Source organism: Melospiza georgiana, chromosome 16 (assembly GCF_028018845.1).
Source record: "Melospiza georgiana isolate bMelGeo1 chromosome 16, bMelGeo1.pri, whole genome shotgun sequence".
NCBI lineage: Eukaryota > Metazoa > Chordata > Aves > Passeriformes > Passerellidae > Melospiza > Melospiza georgiana.
This window is the reverse complement of record NC_080445.1, coordinates 15,129,683-15,148,544: the sequence shown is the minus strand read 5'-3', so window position 1 is coordinate 15,148,544 and position 18,862 is coordinate 15,129,683. Positions and strand designations below refer to the sequence as shown.

Sequence of the window (18,862 nt, the reverse complement as noted above, 5' to 3'; positions counted from 1 at the left end):
CTGGCACTCTGCCCCACCAAGGGGACTGCTGTGACCCACAGCTGCATCCCCACTGGAGCAGAGCATCCCTGCTGACCTACTGGCTTCACCCAGCACCTCCTCAGAGCTGCTGAAGGGCTTGCACTCAGTGTAATAACAGGAGATGGCATTTCCCCTGGAAGAGGGTGGCTAAAAGCAGCCTGTCATTAATAGCAAATAATTCTCCCAGCAGTGTATGGCTGTGTCAGAATTGGTCTCACGCCTGTCATTAGGGCACTCTCACTGCTGTGCCAAGGCAGCAAGGCTGCACAGCAGCTGATGGATAAGGAATGCAGCCATCATTAATCATCCATCATCTCCACACTAACGGGATCCGGGTGTGCTCAGCAGGGACTGACCTGAGGCAGAGCACAGCCTGCCCACAGCCTCCCTCTGCCCCATCCCACCCTCATTGCTCTGCTTCCTCAGCACCTCAGCTGCCCCTGCTCCTGTCAAGGGACAGGCTGTGCCAGCACACTGTGCCAGATCTCCTGTGGGATATCAGCAAAGACCCCACTAATCCATGCCTGGGCTCCCACAGCTCTGCCCCCTCTCATCATTGTCCCACACAGCTTTAACCCAGTCAAGACAAGACTGAGCTCTTCCCTTCTCCTTCCAAACCCTCTGAGACAGCAAGGTTTTCCAGGGAGCAACAAAGGGACAGGTTTAGGGAGAAACTTCTCATCCTCCCTGAGAAGGAGGGAACCTCTGGGAAAGGAAGACCTTAACTCAGTGTGTCTGATACATGCCAGATGCTCCCCCATGCTCAAGGACAGACTTAAAAGATAGCAGGACATCAATAAAAGACAAAACTAAGCGGGGAAAAAAAAGTGGAGAGCAGAAAAATCCTTCCCCGTGTTCCCAGAAAGGAAAGGGAAGATCCTGCTGTCCCTACATCCAGAGTTCTGTGCAGGATGTGCTGAAACACCACAGAGCAGAGATGAGGGAGCTGTGCCACCCTGCAGCCAAGCCTGGAGCAGCCCTGGCTCTAGCTGGGGAAGGACCTGTGGGAATCTGCTCAGTGCTGGAATGTCCCACAGACATGGGCACCTCACCCAGGCAGGGCTGGAGCTGGGAGCCACCGAGGGAAGCTTTGCTTCCTTCCACTACAGCTCCACTGAATTCCCACCAGTGCACAGTGACCAAGGACCCCTGGCCTCCTTCCCTGTGGGCTTTGAGCCCCATTTGCCCCAAGGCTGTCCAGCTGTGGTGCCAGGAGTGCCCCAAGGTCCCTCCCCGTGTCCCCTGACCTGGCGTCGTCATCGCGGGCGATCAGGAGCCGCATGTGGCTGGTGGCCGACGCCGTCCTCAGGATGTCCACGGCCCTGGAACACAGGGACAGGTCAGTCCCAGCTCCCCTGGCCTCACCCTGCTCACCCCACAGCTGGCACAGCCCCCTGCCCTGGGCAAGCCCTGCCAGCAGCTGAGCTTTGGCTGCACGCCCCACTCCCTGCCCTGGCAGCGAGGCCGAGGGCAGCCCAGCAATACCCTGGTTTCCCACTTCTGCAGGAAGCGAGAAGTCCCTGACAGCAAAACCCAGCAGACACCAGAGCAAATCCCCCTGCACAGCCCATGGCAGGGGCTGGAACGAGGTGCTCTTTAACATCCTTCTGAACCCACACCATTCCAGGATTCTGTAATTCCCAGCCTGGGGAGGCTTCCATCCCAGGGACAGCCATTTCTGGGACAAAATTCAAGTACCCCTGGCAGGCAGGGCAGCTGTGGGAGCAGGCACAGCCTCCCACAGCCACAGAGATTTCTCACGGACAGCACCAAGCCCAGCAGCTCTGGGGCTTTGGCAGCTCCTCGTGCTGCTCCCCATCCAGCCTCAGTACCTGAATGCAGGGCAGGCAATAGGACAGCACAATGTTTCATGGCAAAGGAGAGCCCCAAAATGCTGGTGTTCCTGTGGAGCTGTGAATGATTCTTCTGGTGGGAGCTGAGGGGCTGGGTCATGGCTCCAGAAGGAGCTGGAGATGCACTGTCAGGCTCAGGCTCAGCTCATCTCCTGTGCTGGAAGCTGCAGGACGTGCTGGGAGCTGCAGCAGATGGAGTGGAGGTGCCAGGAGCTGTTTCAAACCCAGCTTTTGGGGAGATGTCTGAGCAGCTCTGATACAATTTGGGCTCTCTGGTCTATTTTTATATTGAATCATTCTGTCTGATCATCTCCAAGCTGGCTCTTGGGAACAGCACCCAGGATGATGCCCTGGTGTCCTCCACACAACCCACAGCCTGAGCCACTTCACAGAATCCCACAAAAGCAACAGGAATGGGACATTTCTATTTGGACATGGTACCTTTCACTGGTAACCCCAATTAGGGACTCTCCATTGACCTCCAGGATCTGGTCCCCTGGCTGCAGGCGGCCTAGAAAAGAAAACTAATGGATAGAAACTGTGGAAAATACAGCTGGAAGGGACTGGGAGAGGCTGGGCATTCCCCCTGTGCCCAGAGACAGGATGAAAAATGCATGGGCTGTTCCTGAGATGCTCGTCCAACCTGTTTTTCCAGATGTCCATAAATGAATTTCTGCAACCTCCCAGAACAGCCCGTGCCAAGGTCTCAGCACTTCCTCTGCTCTAGGAAGTTGCAAAAGTAAATGCTGAAAACTGCAATAAAGCTTTTGCTTAATTCACTTTGAGGTCAAGCAGTTCAGTTCGAGGTCAGGTAGAAAACCATGAGAGGCATTTCCACCTGTTCTGGATTTATTTTCCTTTATTGGATGAAAAATGATGTCAGCTGGGGAAAAAAAAGATAGCTTTTAGCTGAAGTTGTAAAAGGGGAGCTCTGCAGACCCCTAATAGCTACTTAGTTGAACATATTCAGAATGAAATCAGTATATCAGAGCAGAGCTGAGTTTGCAAAAGGATCTCTGCTCATTTTGGGGCCACAGAGAGGTGGGAAGGGACAGGAAAGTTCTTGTGTGGCAGAGATGGGTCAGGCTCTACACACACAAAGCAATAGAACAGATGCTGAGGAGCCAGTCCAAGGCTGCTGCCACACTAAAAAAATACCCCTCAACCACTGGAAAATCTCCAAGCAAGCACCCAAAATATCTAATAAGGGATTACACAAATGTGTGGAATAAATGCCCTCAGTCTGGGCTGTTCTCAGACCTCATGGCACCCTGCCCTGTGTTCCACTCACCATCTGCATAAGCAACACCCCCTGGAAGGATCCTCTTGACATAAACTCCATATTCTTCTCCAGTGAGCTCCTTGATGCCACCAATGACCTTGATGCCTGCAGGAAGAGCACAGCCCGTGGCACAAAGGCAGGAGAACCAGAGCTGGCACAGGCCATGCCTGAGGGGTGCAGCCCCAACCCTAAATTCATGGAATCATGGAATGGTTCGGGTTGGCAGGGACCTGAAAGCCCATCCAGTGCCATTCCAATGGACATTCCACCATCCCAGGGTGCCCCAAGCCCTGCCCAGCCTGGCCTTGGGCACTGCCAGGGATCCAGGGGCAGCCACAGCTGCTCTGGGCACCCTGTGCCAGGGCCTGCCCACCCTCACAGGGAACAATTCCCAATTCCCAATATCCCATCCATCCCTGCCCTCTGGCACTGGGAGCCATTCCCTGTGTCCTGTCCCTCCATCCCTTGTCCCCAGTCCCTCTCCAGCTCTCCTGGAGCCCCTTCAGGCTCTGGCAGGGGCTCTGAGGTGTCCCTGGAGCTTCTCCTCTCCAGGTGAGCACCCCCAGCTCTGCCAGCCTGGCTCCATCCTTGGGGATCTCCATGGGCTGCCCTGGACTCTCTCCAGCACCTTCAAGTTCATCCCTGATGGGAAAGGATCTGCTCCCGCTGCAGATCAAATAAATCATTCCTGGTGGCGTTTCCCACTGGAGATTCCTTCCCTGGTCACACCTGGACACCCCCCAGGGGTTGGGGACATCTCTGCGCCCTGGCAGCCCCAGCAGCCCCTCAGCCCTGACAGGATGGCAGAGCCACCCCAGGAGTGTCAGAGCTGGGCCTGGGGCAGCAGCTGGGGCAGGAGCAGGGGGGTGACCCCAGCTCCATGTGTGACACCCCTGGGTGTCCTGCACCACCTTGGCATGGGGTTCTACTCCTCAGAGCCCCCTCAGAGTCCCCTCAGAGCCCCCTCAGAGCCACATCAGAGCCCCCTCAGAGCCCCTCAGAGCCCCTCAGAGCCCCCTCAGAGCCCCTCAGAGCCCCTCAGAGCCACATCAGAGCCCCCTCAGAGCCCCTCAGAACCCCCTCAGAGCCAACTCAGAGCCCCTCAGAGCCCCCTCAGAGCCACCTCAGAGCCCCCTCAGAGCCCCCTCAGAGCCCCTCAGAGACCTCTCAGAGCCAACTCAGAGCCCCTCAGAGCCACCTCAGAGCCCCTCAGAGCCACCTCAGAGCCCCCTCAGAGCCCCCTCAGAGCCCCTCAGAGCCCTCTCAGAGCCAACTCAGAGCCCCCTCAGAGCCACCTCAGAGCCCCCTCAGAGCCCCCTCAGAGCCCCCTCAGAGCCACCTCAGAGCCACCTCAGAGCCCCTCAGAGCCCCCTCAGAGCCCCCTCAGAGCCACCTAAGAGCCCCTCAGAGCCACCTCAGAGCCCCTCAGAGCCCTCTCAGAACCCACTCAGAGCCCCCTCAGAGCCACCTCAGAGCCACCTCAGAGCCCCCTCAGAGCCACCTCAGAGCCCCCTCAGAGCCCCTCAGAGCCACCTAGGGCCCCCTCAGAGCCCACTCAGAGCCACCTCAGATCCATCTCAGAGCCCCCGCAGAGCCCACTCAGAGCCCCCTCAGAGCCACCTCAGAGCCATCTCAGAGCCCCTCAGAGCCCCCTCAGAGCCACCTCAGAGCCACCTCAGAGCCCCCTCAGAGCCACCTCAGAGCCCCTCAGAGCCACCTCAGAGCCCCTCAGAGCCCTCTCAGAACCCACTCAGAGCCCCCGCAGAGCCCACTCAGAGCCCCCTCAGAGCCACCTCAGAGCCATCTCAGAGCCCCTCAGAGCCCCCTCAGAGCCACCTCAGAGCCCCCTCAGAGCCCCCTCAGAGCCACCTAAGAGCCCCTCAGAGCCACCTCAGAGCCCCTCAGAGCCCTCTCAGAACCCACTCAGAGCCCCCTCAGAGCCACCTCAGAGCCACCTCAGAGCCCCCTCAGAGCCACCTCAGAGCCCCCTCAGAGCCCCTCAGAGCCACCTAGGGCCCCCTCAGAGCCCACTCAGAGCCACCTCAGATCCATCTCAGAGCCCCCTCAGAGCCCACTCAGAGCCACCTCAGATCCATCTCAGAGCCCCCTCAGAGCCCCTCAGAGCCACCTCAGAGCCACCGCAGAGCCCCCTCACAGCCCCTCAGAGCCCCCTCAGAGCCCCCTCAGAGCCCCCTCAGAGCCCCTCAGAGCCACCTCAGAGCCCCCTCACAGCCCCTCAGAGCCCCTCAGAGCCACCTCAGAGCCCCTCAGAGCCCCTCAGAGCCACCTCAGAGCCACTTCAGAGCCCCTCAGAGCCCCCTCAGAGCCACCTCAGAGCCACCTCAGAGCCCCTCAGAGCCCCCTCAGAGCCCCCTCAGAGCCACCTAAGAGCCCCTCAGAGCCACCTCAGAGCCCCTCAGAGCCCTCTCAGAACCCACTCAGAGCCCCCTCAGAGCCACCTCAGAGCCACCTCAGAGCCCCCTCAGAGCCACCTCAGAGCCCCCTCAGAGCCCCTCAGAGCCACCTAGGGCCCCCTCAGAGCCCACTCAGAGCCCCCTCAGAGCCCCTCAGAGTCCCCTCAGAGCCCCCTCAGAGCCCCCTCAGAGCCCCTCAGAGCCCCCTCAGAGCCCCTCAGAGCCCACCTCAGAGTCCCCTCAGAGCCCACCTCAGAGTCCCCTCAGAGCCCACCTCAGAGCCCCCTCAGAGCCACCTAGGGCCCCCTCAGAGCCCCCTCAGAGCCCCTCAGAGCCCCCTCAGAGCCCCCTCAGAGCCCCCTCAGAGCCCCCTCAGAGCCACCTCAGAGCCCCCTCAGAGCCCCCTCAGAGCCCCTCAGAGCCCCCTCAGAGCCACCTCAGAGCCCCTCAGAGCCCCCTCAGAGCCCCTCAGAGCCCCCTCAGAGCCACCTCAGAGCCACCTCAGAGCCACCTCAGAGCCCCCTCAGAGCCCCCTCAGAGGCCCTCAGAGCCTCCTCAGAGCCCCCTCAGAGCCACCTCAGAGCCCCCTCAGAGCCACCTCAGAGGCCCTCAGAGCCCCCTCAGAGCCACCTCAGAGCCCCTCAGAGCCCCCTCAGAGCCACCTCAGAGCCCCTCAGAGCCCCCTCAGAGCCCCTCAGAGCCCCCTCAGAGCCCCTCAGAGCCACCTCAGAGCCCCCTCAGAGTCCCCTCAGAGCCCCTCAGAGCCACCTCAGAGCCACCTAGGGCCCCCTCAGAGCCCCCTCAGAGCCACCTCAGAGCCACCTCAGAGCCACCTCAGAGCCCCTCAGAGCCCCTCAGAGCCCCCTCAGAGCCACCTCAGAGCCCCTCAGAGCCCCTCAGAGCCCCCTCAGAGCCACCTCAGAGCCACCACGGGCCTGTCGCTGTGCCCACCCTGAGCTGGCTGGCAGGAAAAGGTCCAAGAGACTTATTTATTTATCCAGGGCTCATTAAGTCCTACTTGGAAGATCCAGGCTGTGGACAGAAGGATTAAAAAGCCTGGCTTTAATTAACAAATCTGTGCCCAGAGCCATGGGTCGGGCGTTTGGCTGAGGGGGACAGGCTGGGGACAGGCTGGGAACAGGCAGTGCCACCGAGCCAGGCCCAGGCCAGCCCTGCCCCAACTCTGAGCCCTGCACAGTCCTGGGCTGTAGGGACAAGGCCCAGCTGCTGCCCTAAAACCTGGGAACCCTAAAAACTAAGGTAGAGGGGGATCCTGGGTGGGGATTTCTCAGGGCACAGCATCATTCCCATCCCTGCTTCCCTTCCTCTGGTAACCCAAGCTCTCAGGCCCCTCACAGCTTTCATCTGCCTCCAGGGAAAGACTTTGTGTCACAAGTCACCTTCAGATTAGATTAGATAATAACTAAATTATAACAATTTCCCATAAATACATTTACATTTCTATATGCACCAATTGCTGCTTTTCCCAAGCTCCAAATCCCAGCCCTGTCTGGATGCTGGAGTTTATTCCCTAGGCTTAATGCATTAACCAGGCCCTTGTGTGGAGCTGGAATTGTTGTTACTGCTGGAACTCACAGGGAACTCACAGCAGAACACGTCAGGAATGGGCACTGATATTTTCTAATTTATAGTATAAAATATAAAAGATAAAAGATAAAAGATAGATAAAATATTATATTATATATAATATAATATATAATATAGAATATATATTATATATTAATAGATATTATTTTATAATTTGTTTCTATATTTTCTATATTTTGTATAATATTTTATATTTATTTTATTTATATATAATATATAATATGTAATATATAATGTCTATATTATATATAATATACATTATATATTATTTTATATATTATAAATTATACAATATATAATATATTATAAATTATACAATATATTATATTATTATCTATTATAATTGATATTTATAATATTTTATAATTTATAGTGATTTATAAAAGAATTTCACTCAAATTTGAAATATTGTTCCATAAAAGTATCTATAAGCAGCACGAGCCTCACCAAGCTGTGGGTCAGGTCAAGCACTGGGCACAAAAGTAGGGAGGAGATGTTGCTGCCATGAAAGATAAAACGTGCCCATGGCCAGGGATGCTGAGCAGTACATTCCTGTGCTCCCTGCGGAGCCAGGGGATCTCGGCTGGGCTGTGCAGACATCCCAGGAACAGGGGCACCCCAGGGATGGGCCTGGGAAACCATGAGGGGTCTGCAGAGGCAAAGCCCATCAGTTTCCTGGATGGAGCAGAGCCTGAAGTCCAGCCCAAGGCTGGACATGACTGAGGAACACATCCTACATCTTTCTTCACTCCTAACACAAAGGAATTAGGAATGATGAAGAACATCAGACAAATAATATAAAAATCTGCACCTTGCAGAGGCCCAGCCACAGCATCCCCCAGCAGCCCAGTGTGTGCTGAGATATCAAATCAATAATGACTCATTTCCTTTTGTGTCTGCAAATCAATTGTAATAATGCCTTAATATAGCTGAGGTATCCCAAATCCTCCTTTATCCCCAACGATGTCAGGAGAAAATCCGATCTTGTTATTAAAATCACTGATTACTCACAGTATTGCTCCAGACACACTCAAACTTGGGTGGGGGAGGAAAAATCCCTCAGTTTTAGCTCCCCTGTTGGGAAAGCAGCTGGAGGCTGCTGAGCTCTGCCCACTGCTCACACCCATCACCTCACCAAGAAGCTGCTCTGGGTGCCAGTCCTGCCCCCCAAATCCACTGGAGAGTCCCAGTGGGGCAGGGAGGAGGAGGAGGAATAGGAGGAAGAGGAGGAGGAGGGAGGGCTCAGCCTTTCCAGGGCTCAGATCACTCCAGGGGACAGCAGCTGATGGATGGCAGCAAACCTGGACCATCCAGGACTGTGGTGGCAGCATTCCTGGGATGATAATTTTTTACATATTTTATAAACATTTACTTCAATCAGATTTCTATTTGGGACCCAGTGTAGGTAAATAACGGCTCTTTAATTATCACAGCATCAAAGTCCCAGTATAATGCTTATTAAGTCATACTTAGGGCCAGATAATCTAGCCTATTTTGGATCCCTCTATTTAATCTTTCCTTTCTGGCAAAGGTCCTGGAGATGATGTCCATGTCCCTGGTTTTTTTCTCTTTTGCAGAACAAAGTTTGCCAGGAAAACTCCAGATGGACTTAGAGGTAAGACTGACCAAGTCTGTGCTTTGTTTAGGCTCTTAACAATCCTATAAATTTCTCCAAGACCCTCAAGCTCCTCTGGTGCCTCTAATCCCACTCCCACTAATGCCAGAGTCACAGTTCTCAGGCTATAATCTCACCTGCTCCTGGATCCACACAGGTCAGGGGGTGTCCTGGCTAAGCTGGTTGTTTAGTCCAACTGGGATCATCCTGACCCCAGTGCCTGCCAGGCTGGGCACACACAGGGGCAGCCTGCTCCCTGCCTAAGCTGGCAATGTTCAATTACATTTCCCTTAATCCCTCTGTTGATCTTGCAGCCCCCGCCAGCTTTTTCTGTCTGGAGGAAGGGACAGATTGGAGGTGAATCACTCCCTGCCCTGTCCTAAGCAGATGAAGGTCAAGATAATGAGATCTCAGTGTTTCTGAGAAATGCTCCTTAATCAGCACTTCCCTTTGATGGCTATTCCTTAATTCGAGGTTCAGGTGAGAGGAGCTGCCAGGTAACCCCTTTGAACTTCTGCTGAGGTTCACTTGTGGGTTTGCACCTGAAGCCACAGAGCAACAGACCCGCGGCCAAACGCTGACCTGGCAGCCAGCACTGCTGCTGCTCCCAAGGAACTGCTGGGATAATACCTCATCCTGCCTGGGAACTGCTGGGATAACACCTCATCCTGCCTGAGAAACTGCTGGGATAACCCTGCATCCCACCTGGGATAGTCCTGCATTCATCTGGGAACTGCTGGGATAACCCTGCATCCATCTGGGAACTGCTGGGATAACCCTCAGTCTACCTGGGAACTGCTGGGATAACCCTGCATCCCACATGAGAAACTGCTGGGATAACCCTGCATCCATCTGGGAACTGCTGGGATAACCCTGCATCCCACCTGAGAAACTGCTGGAATAACACCTCATCCTACCTGAAAAACTGCTGAGAAAACCTTGCATCCCACCTGAGAAACTGCTGGAATAACACCTCATCCTACCTGAAAAACTGCTGAGAAAACCTTGCATCCCACCTGAGAAACTGCTGGAATAACACCTCATCCTACCTGGGAAAATGCTGGGATAACATCTGAGAAACTGCTGGGATAACCCTGCATTCAGCTTGAGAAACTCATCAAGGCACTTTCTTTTCCCAAATAAACCCACTCTGACACCTCTGGCGCACACAGGGATTCTGTAAGCAGCACTCATCAGAGAGGGAAGATTAAGCTGCCAGAGGGCAGGGATGGATGGGATATTGGGAATTGGGAATTGTTCCCTGTGAGGGTGGGCAGGCCCTGGCACAGGGTGCCCAGAGCAGCTGTGGCTGCCCCTGGATCCCTGGCAGTGCCCAAGGCCAGGCTGGGCAGGGCTGGGAGCAGCCTGGGACAGTGGAAGGTGTCCCTGCCATGGCAGGGGGGTGCAGTGAGATGAGACTTTGAGGTCCCTTCCCACCCAAAGCATTCCATGATTTCTGGAGGATGATTGCCTGTCCTGAGTGCTCCAAGCCCCACAGGAGAGGGTGAAGCCAGCAGCTGATGGCTTTAGGAAATCCACATTATTGCACATCATTGTAGCTTCCTCCAGCACATCACAATTTGCTTTGTAGGTTCTGCTGGACCCTGCAGAGACCCTCAGGCCCAGACTGGGGGAAAGGAGAGGAGCTGGAACCCGAGGAAGTGGCTCACAAAGGGCTGCCACGTCTGTCACCTCTCCCAGAGGTCAGTGATGGCCCCATCAGGCTTTTCTGGGCCTCCTCCTTCAATGAGCTAATCTAAGCCAGCAGCTGAAATCCCATCAACCCAACCAAATCCACCTCTGCAGATTAAAATATCATATTCACCAAATAAAGTAATTTCTCTGAGCTCCCATGAACCCCATGAATGTGGGAAGAGTCAGCAGAGCTGTCCCTGCCAGAGCTGGAAACAGCCAATAATGAATCCATAATTAATCTCAGGTCTCAGGAAACCTGAACTTGTTTCTCTGGTGACTCCTCAGGAGTTGTCCCAAATGGTCATTCAGGGGTCTCACCAAGGGTCCCCAGCTGCTCTGTGGAGGGTGGGCTGCACTCACAATCAAGGATTAAGGGAGAGACTGTGAAATGCTGATGCAGGATAACAGATTTTTATAAAGCCCATGGCAGAGCACCACTGGATACAGAGAGGTCAGAGAAAGGCTCTGCTGGATCCCTCTGGGCTGGGTGTCATGAACCTGGGACTCTGTCACGTTCTGATGGATGTGACCTCCTCCTTTCCCTCCTCTCCCATGCTTTGAAGTTCAGAGTGCTCTGGGAGGACACCTGACTCACCCAGTGCTCATTCCCTTCCCTGTGGGCCAAACTTTCCAAAGGCAGCTCATGCACCCAGCCCTCAGGAGTGCTGCAGGAAGCATCTTCCATCCCCCACTTCCATCCCCCACTGGGATGGTTTTTCAGGGGAAAAGTCTGCAGAGGGGCAGGGGAGTGCTGGGGCTTCTGCTTTTCTATTTATTTATCATTTTAATTGATTTAATCCAAAACATTCTGAAAGGCCCCTCCTGCTCATCCAGCTGAGGGAAGGGGCTGTGGGCCTGGGCTCCTGCATTGGCTGCTCGCCATTACCGTGGAATTAGTTGGGATTTTGACATTCTTTTAATGCCACAGCTGCAAAAGGTGCAGAAGGTGCTCAATGCAGGCAGGTACAAGGCACAAGATGCAGTGGGACACGGGCCTGCACACAGGGAGGCACATCCTGAGCCAGGCTCTGGGGCTGGAGGCTGTTTGAGGCACAGCCCATCCCTGGTACTCCCCCAGGCCCTGGTACTCACCCAGCCCGTTTGCACACTCGTAGAAGTCGAAGCAGTGCACGGCTCGGTCCATCCCGTACGGTCCCATGAGTGTCCTGGGGGAGACAAGAGGAGCAGTTTTGTGTCATGGGCCATAAAGGACAGGGGCACAGGTGCCCAGCCAGCACACCCTGGGGCGCATTGTCCCTCCCAGCCCAGCACACACCCAGGCTGAGGCACAGCCCCACCACAGCACCCACAGGGGCAAAACAGCGCCCAGCCAGCCCCCCCAAGCTGTGCCCAGATAAATGAGAGAATATGTGCAGGGCTGAGCATCATCCTCCCCACCCAGCAAATCTGCTGGACCTGTCTGTGCTTCATTACCCCAGATTATCGGGGCTGCACAGCTGTGCAGCTCCTGGGAAATGAGATCAGAGCTGGGAGCCCTGCTCTGGAATAAAGCACTTCACAAACACAGCCTGGAATGAACACACACAGGCACAATCCACTCTCAAGGCTTTTAATGCAGGCAGAGGGTCTGGAAAACGGGATGTAAGAACTGCTCCCAGTCATGCCTGGCCTGGTGGGAGCTTCTCATCACAAGCCAGAGCAGATGGAAGAGCATCACACACCTGAGATTCCCCCAAAACATCCCACAGCCTCCCCTAAACACCTTAGGCAAGCTCCCAGATGAATGACCCCAAAACCACCCTGCCCAACCACAGATGCCAGACACCAAACCTGGGACCACCAGCACTTCTCCTTGGGCTCCTCAGGATGGATGAGCCCTGATCTGAAACCCCAACCCAGATGTGCCAGGTGGAAACCAGGGCTGAGGAGGCACCAAAGCACTCCCCAGCATCTGAGTGCCAAGAGAGAAAGTGTTTCCCAATCCATATCAGGTCCCAGATCTGAACATGGATGAGGAGGAACAGCAGCGTGGGAAACAAGAGGCAGCTCCAAATCCAGCAGGATGCAGGATAAGAATAACCTGCAGGGACTTACCAGGAGTCCAAAATAAAACTCAAAATATCGAGCTGTCCAGCAAAGCCAGTAACTTCCCCCTCTCAGATTCGGACTGGAGGCGTTTTCTCCATGATAAAAAGTGCCCCTTCTTGCCATCCTTGCACCTCACTGAAGACTGAACAAACAACTGGCCACATGTGGCTATTGAAAAATGGAGCTCGAAGGCATCCCAGGGAGGCAGAGCAGCCCTGGATTCAGGCTGGTTCGGGATTTTCAGGGTATTTCGAGTAAATCACAGAGGAAATTCCCCGAGCGAGCCGGGATCAGGGCAGGCACCACCGGCTGCAGCTCCAGTGGAGCAGATGCTCCTTGATACCATCAGCTCTTATCATCATCCCTGCCATCAACCCTTATCATCATCATCATCATCATCATCATCATCATCATCATCATCATCATCCCCACGCCGAGGCACGGCTGCCTGGCAGCCCCGAGCACAAAACGCCACCAAGGCACAAAACCCAACCAGCCTCAAATGCCACCAAAGCACAAAATGCCACCAAAGCACAAACCCCAACCAGCCTCAAATGCCACCCAAGCACAAAACCCAACCAGCCTCAAACACCACCAAAGCACAAAACCCAACCAGTGCCGGAGTCCGGGGCTCCTCCTGCCATCCTTGCATCCCAACCCCGCTCCGGGGGAAGCCACAGGGCACAGCCTGGGCTGGAACTGTTTCTGTTGAGCAATTCCATCCCCATTACCTGCTGATGATGATGACTCCCTTGTAAAGCACAGAGACCGCGGGCATCGTGGCGGCGGTGCCAGCCCGGCCCTGCCCGGCACCACCGCTCAGATTTGGCAGGAATCCGTTAAAGTGATGGGGGAAAAAAATGGGAAAAAAAAAAGGAAAAAAAAAAAGGGGGAGGTCGGAGGGCATCACGTGGTGTCCCCGTATGCATGTTAATTCCTCCCAACATTAACACAGATCAGCTCAAAACATCTCCAACTTTAGATTAAAGCTTACGCAAGCCGGGGCCAGTGCGGCCCCTCCAGGCGCGGGGCTGGAGCAGGGCTGGCCCCTCATCCTCAGCACAAGGGGATTCCTTGGATGTGCTCTTGGGAACGGCCCCTGCAGGGATGGAGGGCAGTGTTTGGTGTGCAGTCACCATCCCTAAAGGGTTAAAATCCATAGCAGAGCTCTGGAAGCAGGAACAGACTGTGGCAGTTAGGGGGTTTAGGGTTGATGTTGATTTTTTTCCTTTTAGCATCTTTTCCAGCCCACAGGATTTCCTTCTTAATGCAGGACAAGTTCAGCTGTCCCCTGCGTGCTGGGAGCTCAAAAGCCTGACTTGCCTTTGAACAGCCAGAGAATTCACAGAATCACGGGGTTGGGAGAGACCTTCAAGATCATCGAGTCCAACCCAGCCCCAGTACCTCACCTAAACCCTGGCACCCAGTGCCACATCCAGGCTTTGTTAAACACACCCAGGGATGGTGACTCCACCACCTCCCTGGGCAGAACATTCCAGAACTTTATCACTCTATCAGTAAAAAACTTTTCCCTAATATCCAACCTATATTTCCCTTGGTGCAGCTTGAGGCTGTGTGCTCCATCCCTATCTTGGTGCCACCACCCAGCTGGAGAAGCAGCAGCACCCCTGTCTTGTGGGATGGGGGGATGAAATAAGATTATCCAAGGTTTGCCATTGATGGGAACGGACCAGAAGAGCCACCCTGGGGCTTGGCAGGAGCAGGAGGAAAGCTCTGGTGGCTTTCCTGAGAAGGGAAATGTCCTCCCCTGGACCTAAAGGAGGACACTGGTCCTGCATCCCAGCCAGCTCTGGGGGACATCTGAGGTCACAGGGAGCTCCTGTGCCTGCCTCCCCATCAGTGTTCTCCTCGTGCTGTCCCATGTCTCAGCAGGCTCCTGGCCAGGCCCCATTAGTGGCCCCTGCCCTCGTTAGCAGAGCTCTGACTGCAGCCACTGTGGCCACGCCTGGCACTGCCACCCCTTGCCAAACCATCCCTTGAGTCCAAGCTGCTGGATGGATGTTGCTCTTCCCATGCTTGAACAGCTGATTTTATCAGCTGGATGTTCCCCGATGGCCTCGTGCAAAGTGCTTCAAAACAAAGACAAATTGGAAATGTTCTCCTGCATTTTGTCTTCTTTTTTTAAAATTGTTTTCACTTGAGGACATTCAGATGCCGTATAAAACCTGAATAGATTTGACCTTCAGGTGGCCAAAACTTTCCTAAGAATTAAATTATCTAGCTAAAAAAATAAAATTTGGATAAGTAATGCCAACTAGACAAACATAGATGCATCTGGTGATAGATCATTTTGCACACTCCAGCACAGCAAGATGTGGGGTCATCAGATGTTGGAATCTCCTGCCTTAATTTTTGGCTCTCTTGCCTTAATTTTTGGCTCTCCACATCCTCGCCAAGGCTTTGGCTGAAGCAGGCTAAGCCTGAGGGGTGGAACCTGGGCCCATCTCCAAATCTGCTGGAGAGACAAAAACTAAGGCAGGAGAGTCCAAGACCCGATGATCACCAGCTCTGGGTATTGGTGCCTCGTTCAAGGCTGGCCAGGAGGTTTTGTGGCAGAACATGCACAGGAATTCAATGCTGGGCTGTGGAACCCTCCCTCTGTGCCCACTCTGCAGTGGGAGCTGTTCCACACCAGGGCACAGCTCCCTGAGGGGCAGGGGAGCCCTGGCACCATGCCCACCTTGGGGTGACCTTTTGGGCACCCCTCACCCAGCAGCTCCTGCCACTCACACTCAGGATTACACCCTGAGTCCTCTGATGCATCAAGAACCTTCCTGGTCAGAGGAAGATACCTTTCCATCCCACCACCAAAATACCACCAAAAACCACCAAAACACCATCAAACCACCACCAAAACACCGTGTACAACCATCCCAGATGCCCTGGGACTCTGCTGATGCATTGTCCCACAATTCCTGCCCCAATCCACGGGCCAAAGTCTTGGCTGGGATAAATCAGCGATGCTGAAGGGATTGCACAAGCACTGGAGGCAATGGCAGTGGGATAAAGTTGAAGCACTGGCACAGGGTGACCAGAGAAGCTGTGGCTGCCCCTGGATCCATGGAAATCTCCAAAGGCAGGTTGGAAGGGGTCCATTCCCAAGACAGGGAGTGGAATGAGATGATCTTTAAGGTCCCTTCCCACTGAAGCATTCTGTGGCTCTGTGATAAGGTCACTTCTCTGCCCAGTTTCAGAGGGGCTGCAGGAAAGCTCACTGGAGCCAGGCCAAGCCAAAACTTTCAGGAAAATGGGGAAATTTTCCTGCCTGGCACTTTAGCAATTCACCCACCCTGATTTCTGCATCTCAGGGAACAATTTCTACACTCAGGGTTACACAGGTGTGTTTGGGGCTCACATTTCTGACTCAAAGTCCTTCAGCTGCCCCAGGCTGGGGTTCCTGGTCCTTCCCATTGGGTGGGATGTTGCAATAAACCACAGGCTTGTCCACAAGCTGGTAAAAGAAATGAAAACCAAATCCAAGAGGCCCTCAGGGAAGAGAAGCAATGCTCAGCTTCCAACTTTCTCTCCAAACACTCAGTTCCTCAGTTCCATCCTCCAAAACACACACCAAACCTGGCAAAGCACCAGACACTGCTGCTGCTCCCATTCATTAACGCATCTCCAATCAGAGGAATCTTCAACAAAAACAATTCAGAGGATTTTCAGTGGTTTAAAACTTGGGATCACATTCAGGAAGAATTTATAAGGGCCCATGATCTACCCAAGGGTCCCAGGGTAGATCATTTGTGTAACAGTGTTGAGGGCAAACATTCCCCTGGGAAAGGGCCTGGGTTGTGTGCTCGAGATCCTTGTGGAGCTGGGACCCAGCTGAGCCACTCCAGGGCAACCCAGGATTCTCCTCCCAGGGAACTGCTGGTGAGACTTCAGATTTTAAATCAGATTTTAGCTTTTTAAGTGAGAGAATAGAAGAATTAAGAATAATTGAAATGAGAATTGATGCCCCATGGGGCTGGACAGCAAATAAACACGTTTCACTTGTTGTCCACTTTTTCTTTGACTTCTAGAAAAATGGGCTTAAAACCCCTTGAAATTTTTTTTCCCAATGGGAAAATTACTTTTGCTTGGAAAATATATTTTTAATGGAAGTTGAGTGAAACTGTATAAGTCAGCTTTACTTAACAGTACCGTTTATAAGCAGGGGTGGGTGAAACTGTAAATAGAATCAAAATGAGTCTTGGAGCAGGAGCACAGAGTTAAAAATGCTGGGTCAGCACAAGTCAGGTGCATTTCCAGTGTATTTTTCTGGGAGAGCATGAAGAGGAAAGTGTGGGAGAGTGAAACTGGGAGCGCTGGGAGAGGCACAGGAACCAGCGCCAAGAGGAAGCACTGGAGAAGGTGGTGGTGATGGGTTTGGGTTTCAGCAAGAGAAGAGGGGAAGAGAATGGCTGAAACAAGTACAACCAACAGTAAAGTTATGGTAAAAAACAACCCAGGTGTGCCCTTGTCAAGGAGCAAACAGAGCTGGGAGCAGCTGGAGCACGAGGGCAGTGATGGGTTTGGTGTCACTGCTGGACAGGGTTGGCATGGCATGGGCAGCGTGTCCAGCAGCAAACCCAAATTCCATAGGAGGCATCACCCCAGGCTCCTCTCCCATGAAACACATTTCCTTTGAAACTGAGGGCTCAGGGGGTTCCCCACAGCCACGCAGACCCTCACAGCCCAAAATGTCATTGTGTTCCATAAATAGCTGGGCCTAAAAATTGTTGTTTTGAACCAATGGAGTAATTTCCAGGCCACGTTGAGGCTGTACAAGAAATGGAACCATCATCTCCATTATTAATCTGAATTAATCTGAATAATCTCAGTTGTTCCAGCCCCAGCATTGAGGCTAAACCCAGGAACCAGGAGAGGGGAGCAGCTGTGACCAGGCATGGCCAGACCCCGTGGGGATCCCATAGCAGCATCCCTGGGTTATCCCTGAGATCCCCCCAGGACCACATCAAACCACAAAGGGACAGCCCCAGGGAGGGTCCTGAGACTGGCCAGGCACAGGCACAGGGATGGGGAAGGGGAAAAGGGGAAAGGGGAAAGGGGGAAAGGGGAAAAGGGGAAAGGGGGAAAGGGGAAAAGGGGAAAGGGGGAAAGGGGGAAAGGGGGAAAGGGAAAAAAAAAGGGGGAAAATGGGAAAAGGGGAAAAAAGGGGGGAAAGAGGAAAAAAGGGGAAGGGGAAAAGGGGAAGGGGGAAAGGGTAAAAGGGGAAAAGAGAAAAAGAGGAAAAGAGGAAAAAGGGGAAGGGGAAAAGGGGAAGGAGAAAGGGGAAGGAGAAAGGGGAAGAGAAAAAGGAGAAGGTGAAGGGGAGAAGGGGAAGGAAAAAGGGGAAGGGGAAAGGGGAAAGGGGAAAGGGGAAAAGGGGAAAGGGGAAAAGGGGAAAGGGGAAAAGGGGAAAAGGGGAAAAGGGGAAAAGGGGAAAAGGGGAAAAGGGAAAAAGGGGAACGAGAAAGGGGAAGGAGAAAGGGGAAGAGGAAGAGGAAAAGGAGAAGGGGAAAAGGGGAAAAGGGGAAAAAGAGAAAAAGAGGAAAAGGGGAGGCCGTGCTGACAGCAGCACCCTGAGCCCGCAGGGAGCCTCTGTGCCCGGCTGAGCAGAGGAGCAGAGTCCAAGCAGGTTTGTGTGGGTGGGGATTAGAGGTGGAAAGACATCCTGCAGTGGAAGTGAGATCTGTCTGAGGCCTTTTGGCACCGGAAAGCAGCATTAAGGAGGCGGAGGTGGGAGGGCTCACCCCAGCGGGGCACTGGGTCACGGTCTCTGCCATCCTCCCACCCCGGGGAGCAGCAGGAACTCGGGATCATTAGTGGGTGAGTTCACTTCATGACACAACAAGATCAGTGTAGGCTGCAGAGGTTTCTCCATCTGATTAGAAGTTGGAAAATTGCAACTGTGCTGCTTGCAGGATCAGCTACAAAGCGTTGGGGATAAATCGAAAAACCAATCAGCTGGGAAGGAGCTGGGAGGGAGCTGCCCACGGTGCAGCCCACGGTGTTCTCACAATAGCACCCATGGAGTCACTTCAGATGAGCTCAGGAGATCAGAGATGCTCACAGACAAGTCTGAACAGAAGAGGGAACAAACAATCATGGAACACCGGGGTGGAAGGGACCTGGAGGAGCGCTTGGTGCAACCATTCTTGTCCAAAGTACAGTCTGGGCAAGACAGCCCAGCACCCTGCTCAGCTGAGCCTTGGAAGTATCCAGCACTGGGGGATGCACCACGTCTCTGGGAAGTGATTCCAAAGGCTGATTGTTCCCAAAGTTTTCCTCTCATGTCCAGCTGGAACCACCTCAGCAG

The 18,862-nt window shown here is 53.8% G+C and overlaps 1 protein-coding gene across 1 annotated transcript in view; it reads right to left on the bottom strand.

The window, feature by feature from the left end:
- LOC131090301 (syntaxin-binding protein 4-like) overlaps positions 1 to 18,862 on the bottom strand; it is a 50,760-nt gene that overhangs the window by 28,675 nt on the left and 3,223 nt on the right. Inside the window, exons 2-5 of the mRNA XM_058035589.1 lie at positions 11,581 to 11,654; positions 3,166 to 3,261; positions 2,316 to 2,385; positions 1,269 to 1,343 (exon numbers count right to left, since the gene is read on the bottom strand). Of these exons, the coding sequence (XP_057891572.1) occupies positions 1,269 to 1,343; positions 2,316 to 2,385; positions 3,166 to 3,261; positions 11,581 to 11,647 (308 nt within the window). The 5' untranslated portion in view covers positions 11,648 to 11,654. The remainder of the gene's footprint in view (positions 1 to 1,268; positions 1,344 to 2,315; positions 2,386 to 3,165; positions 3,262 to 11,580; positions 11,655 to 18,862) is intronic.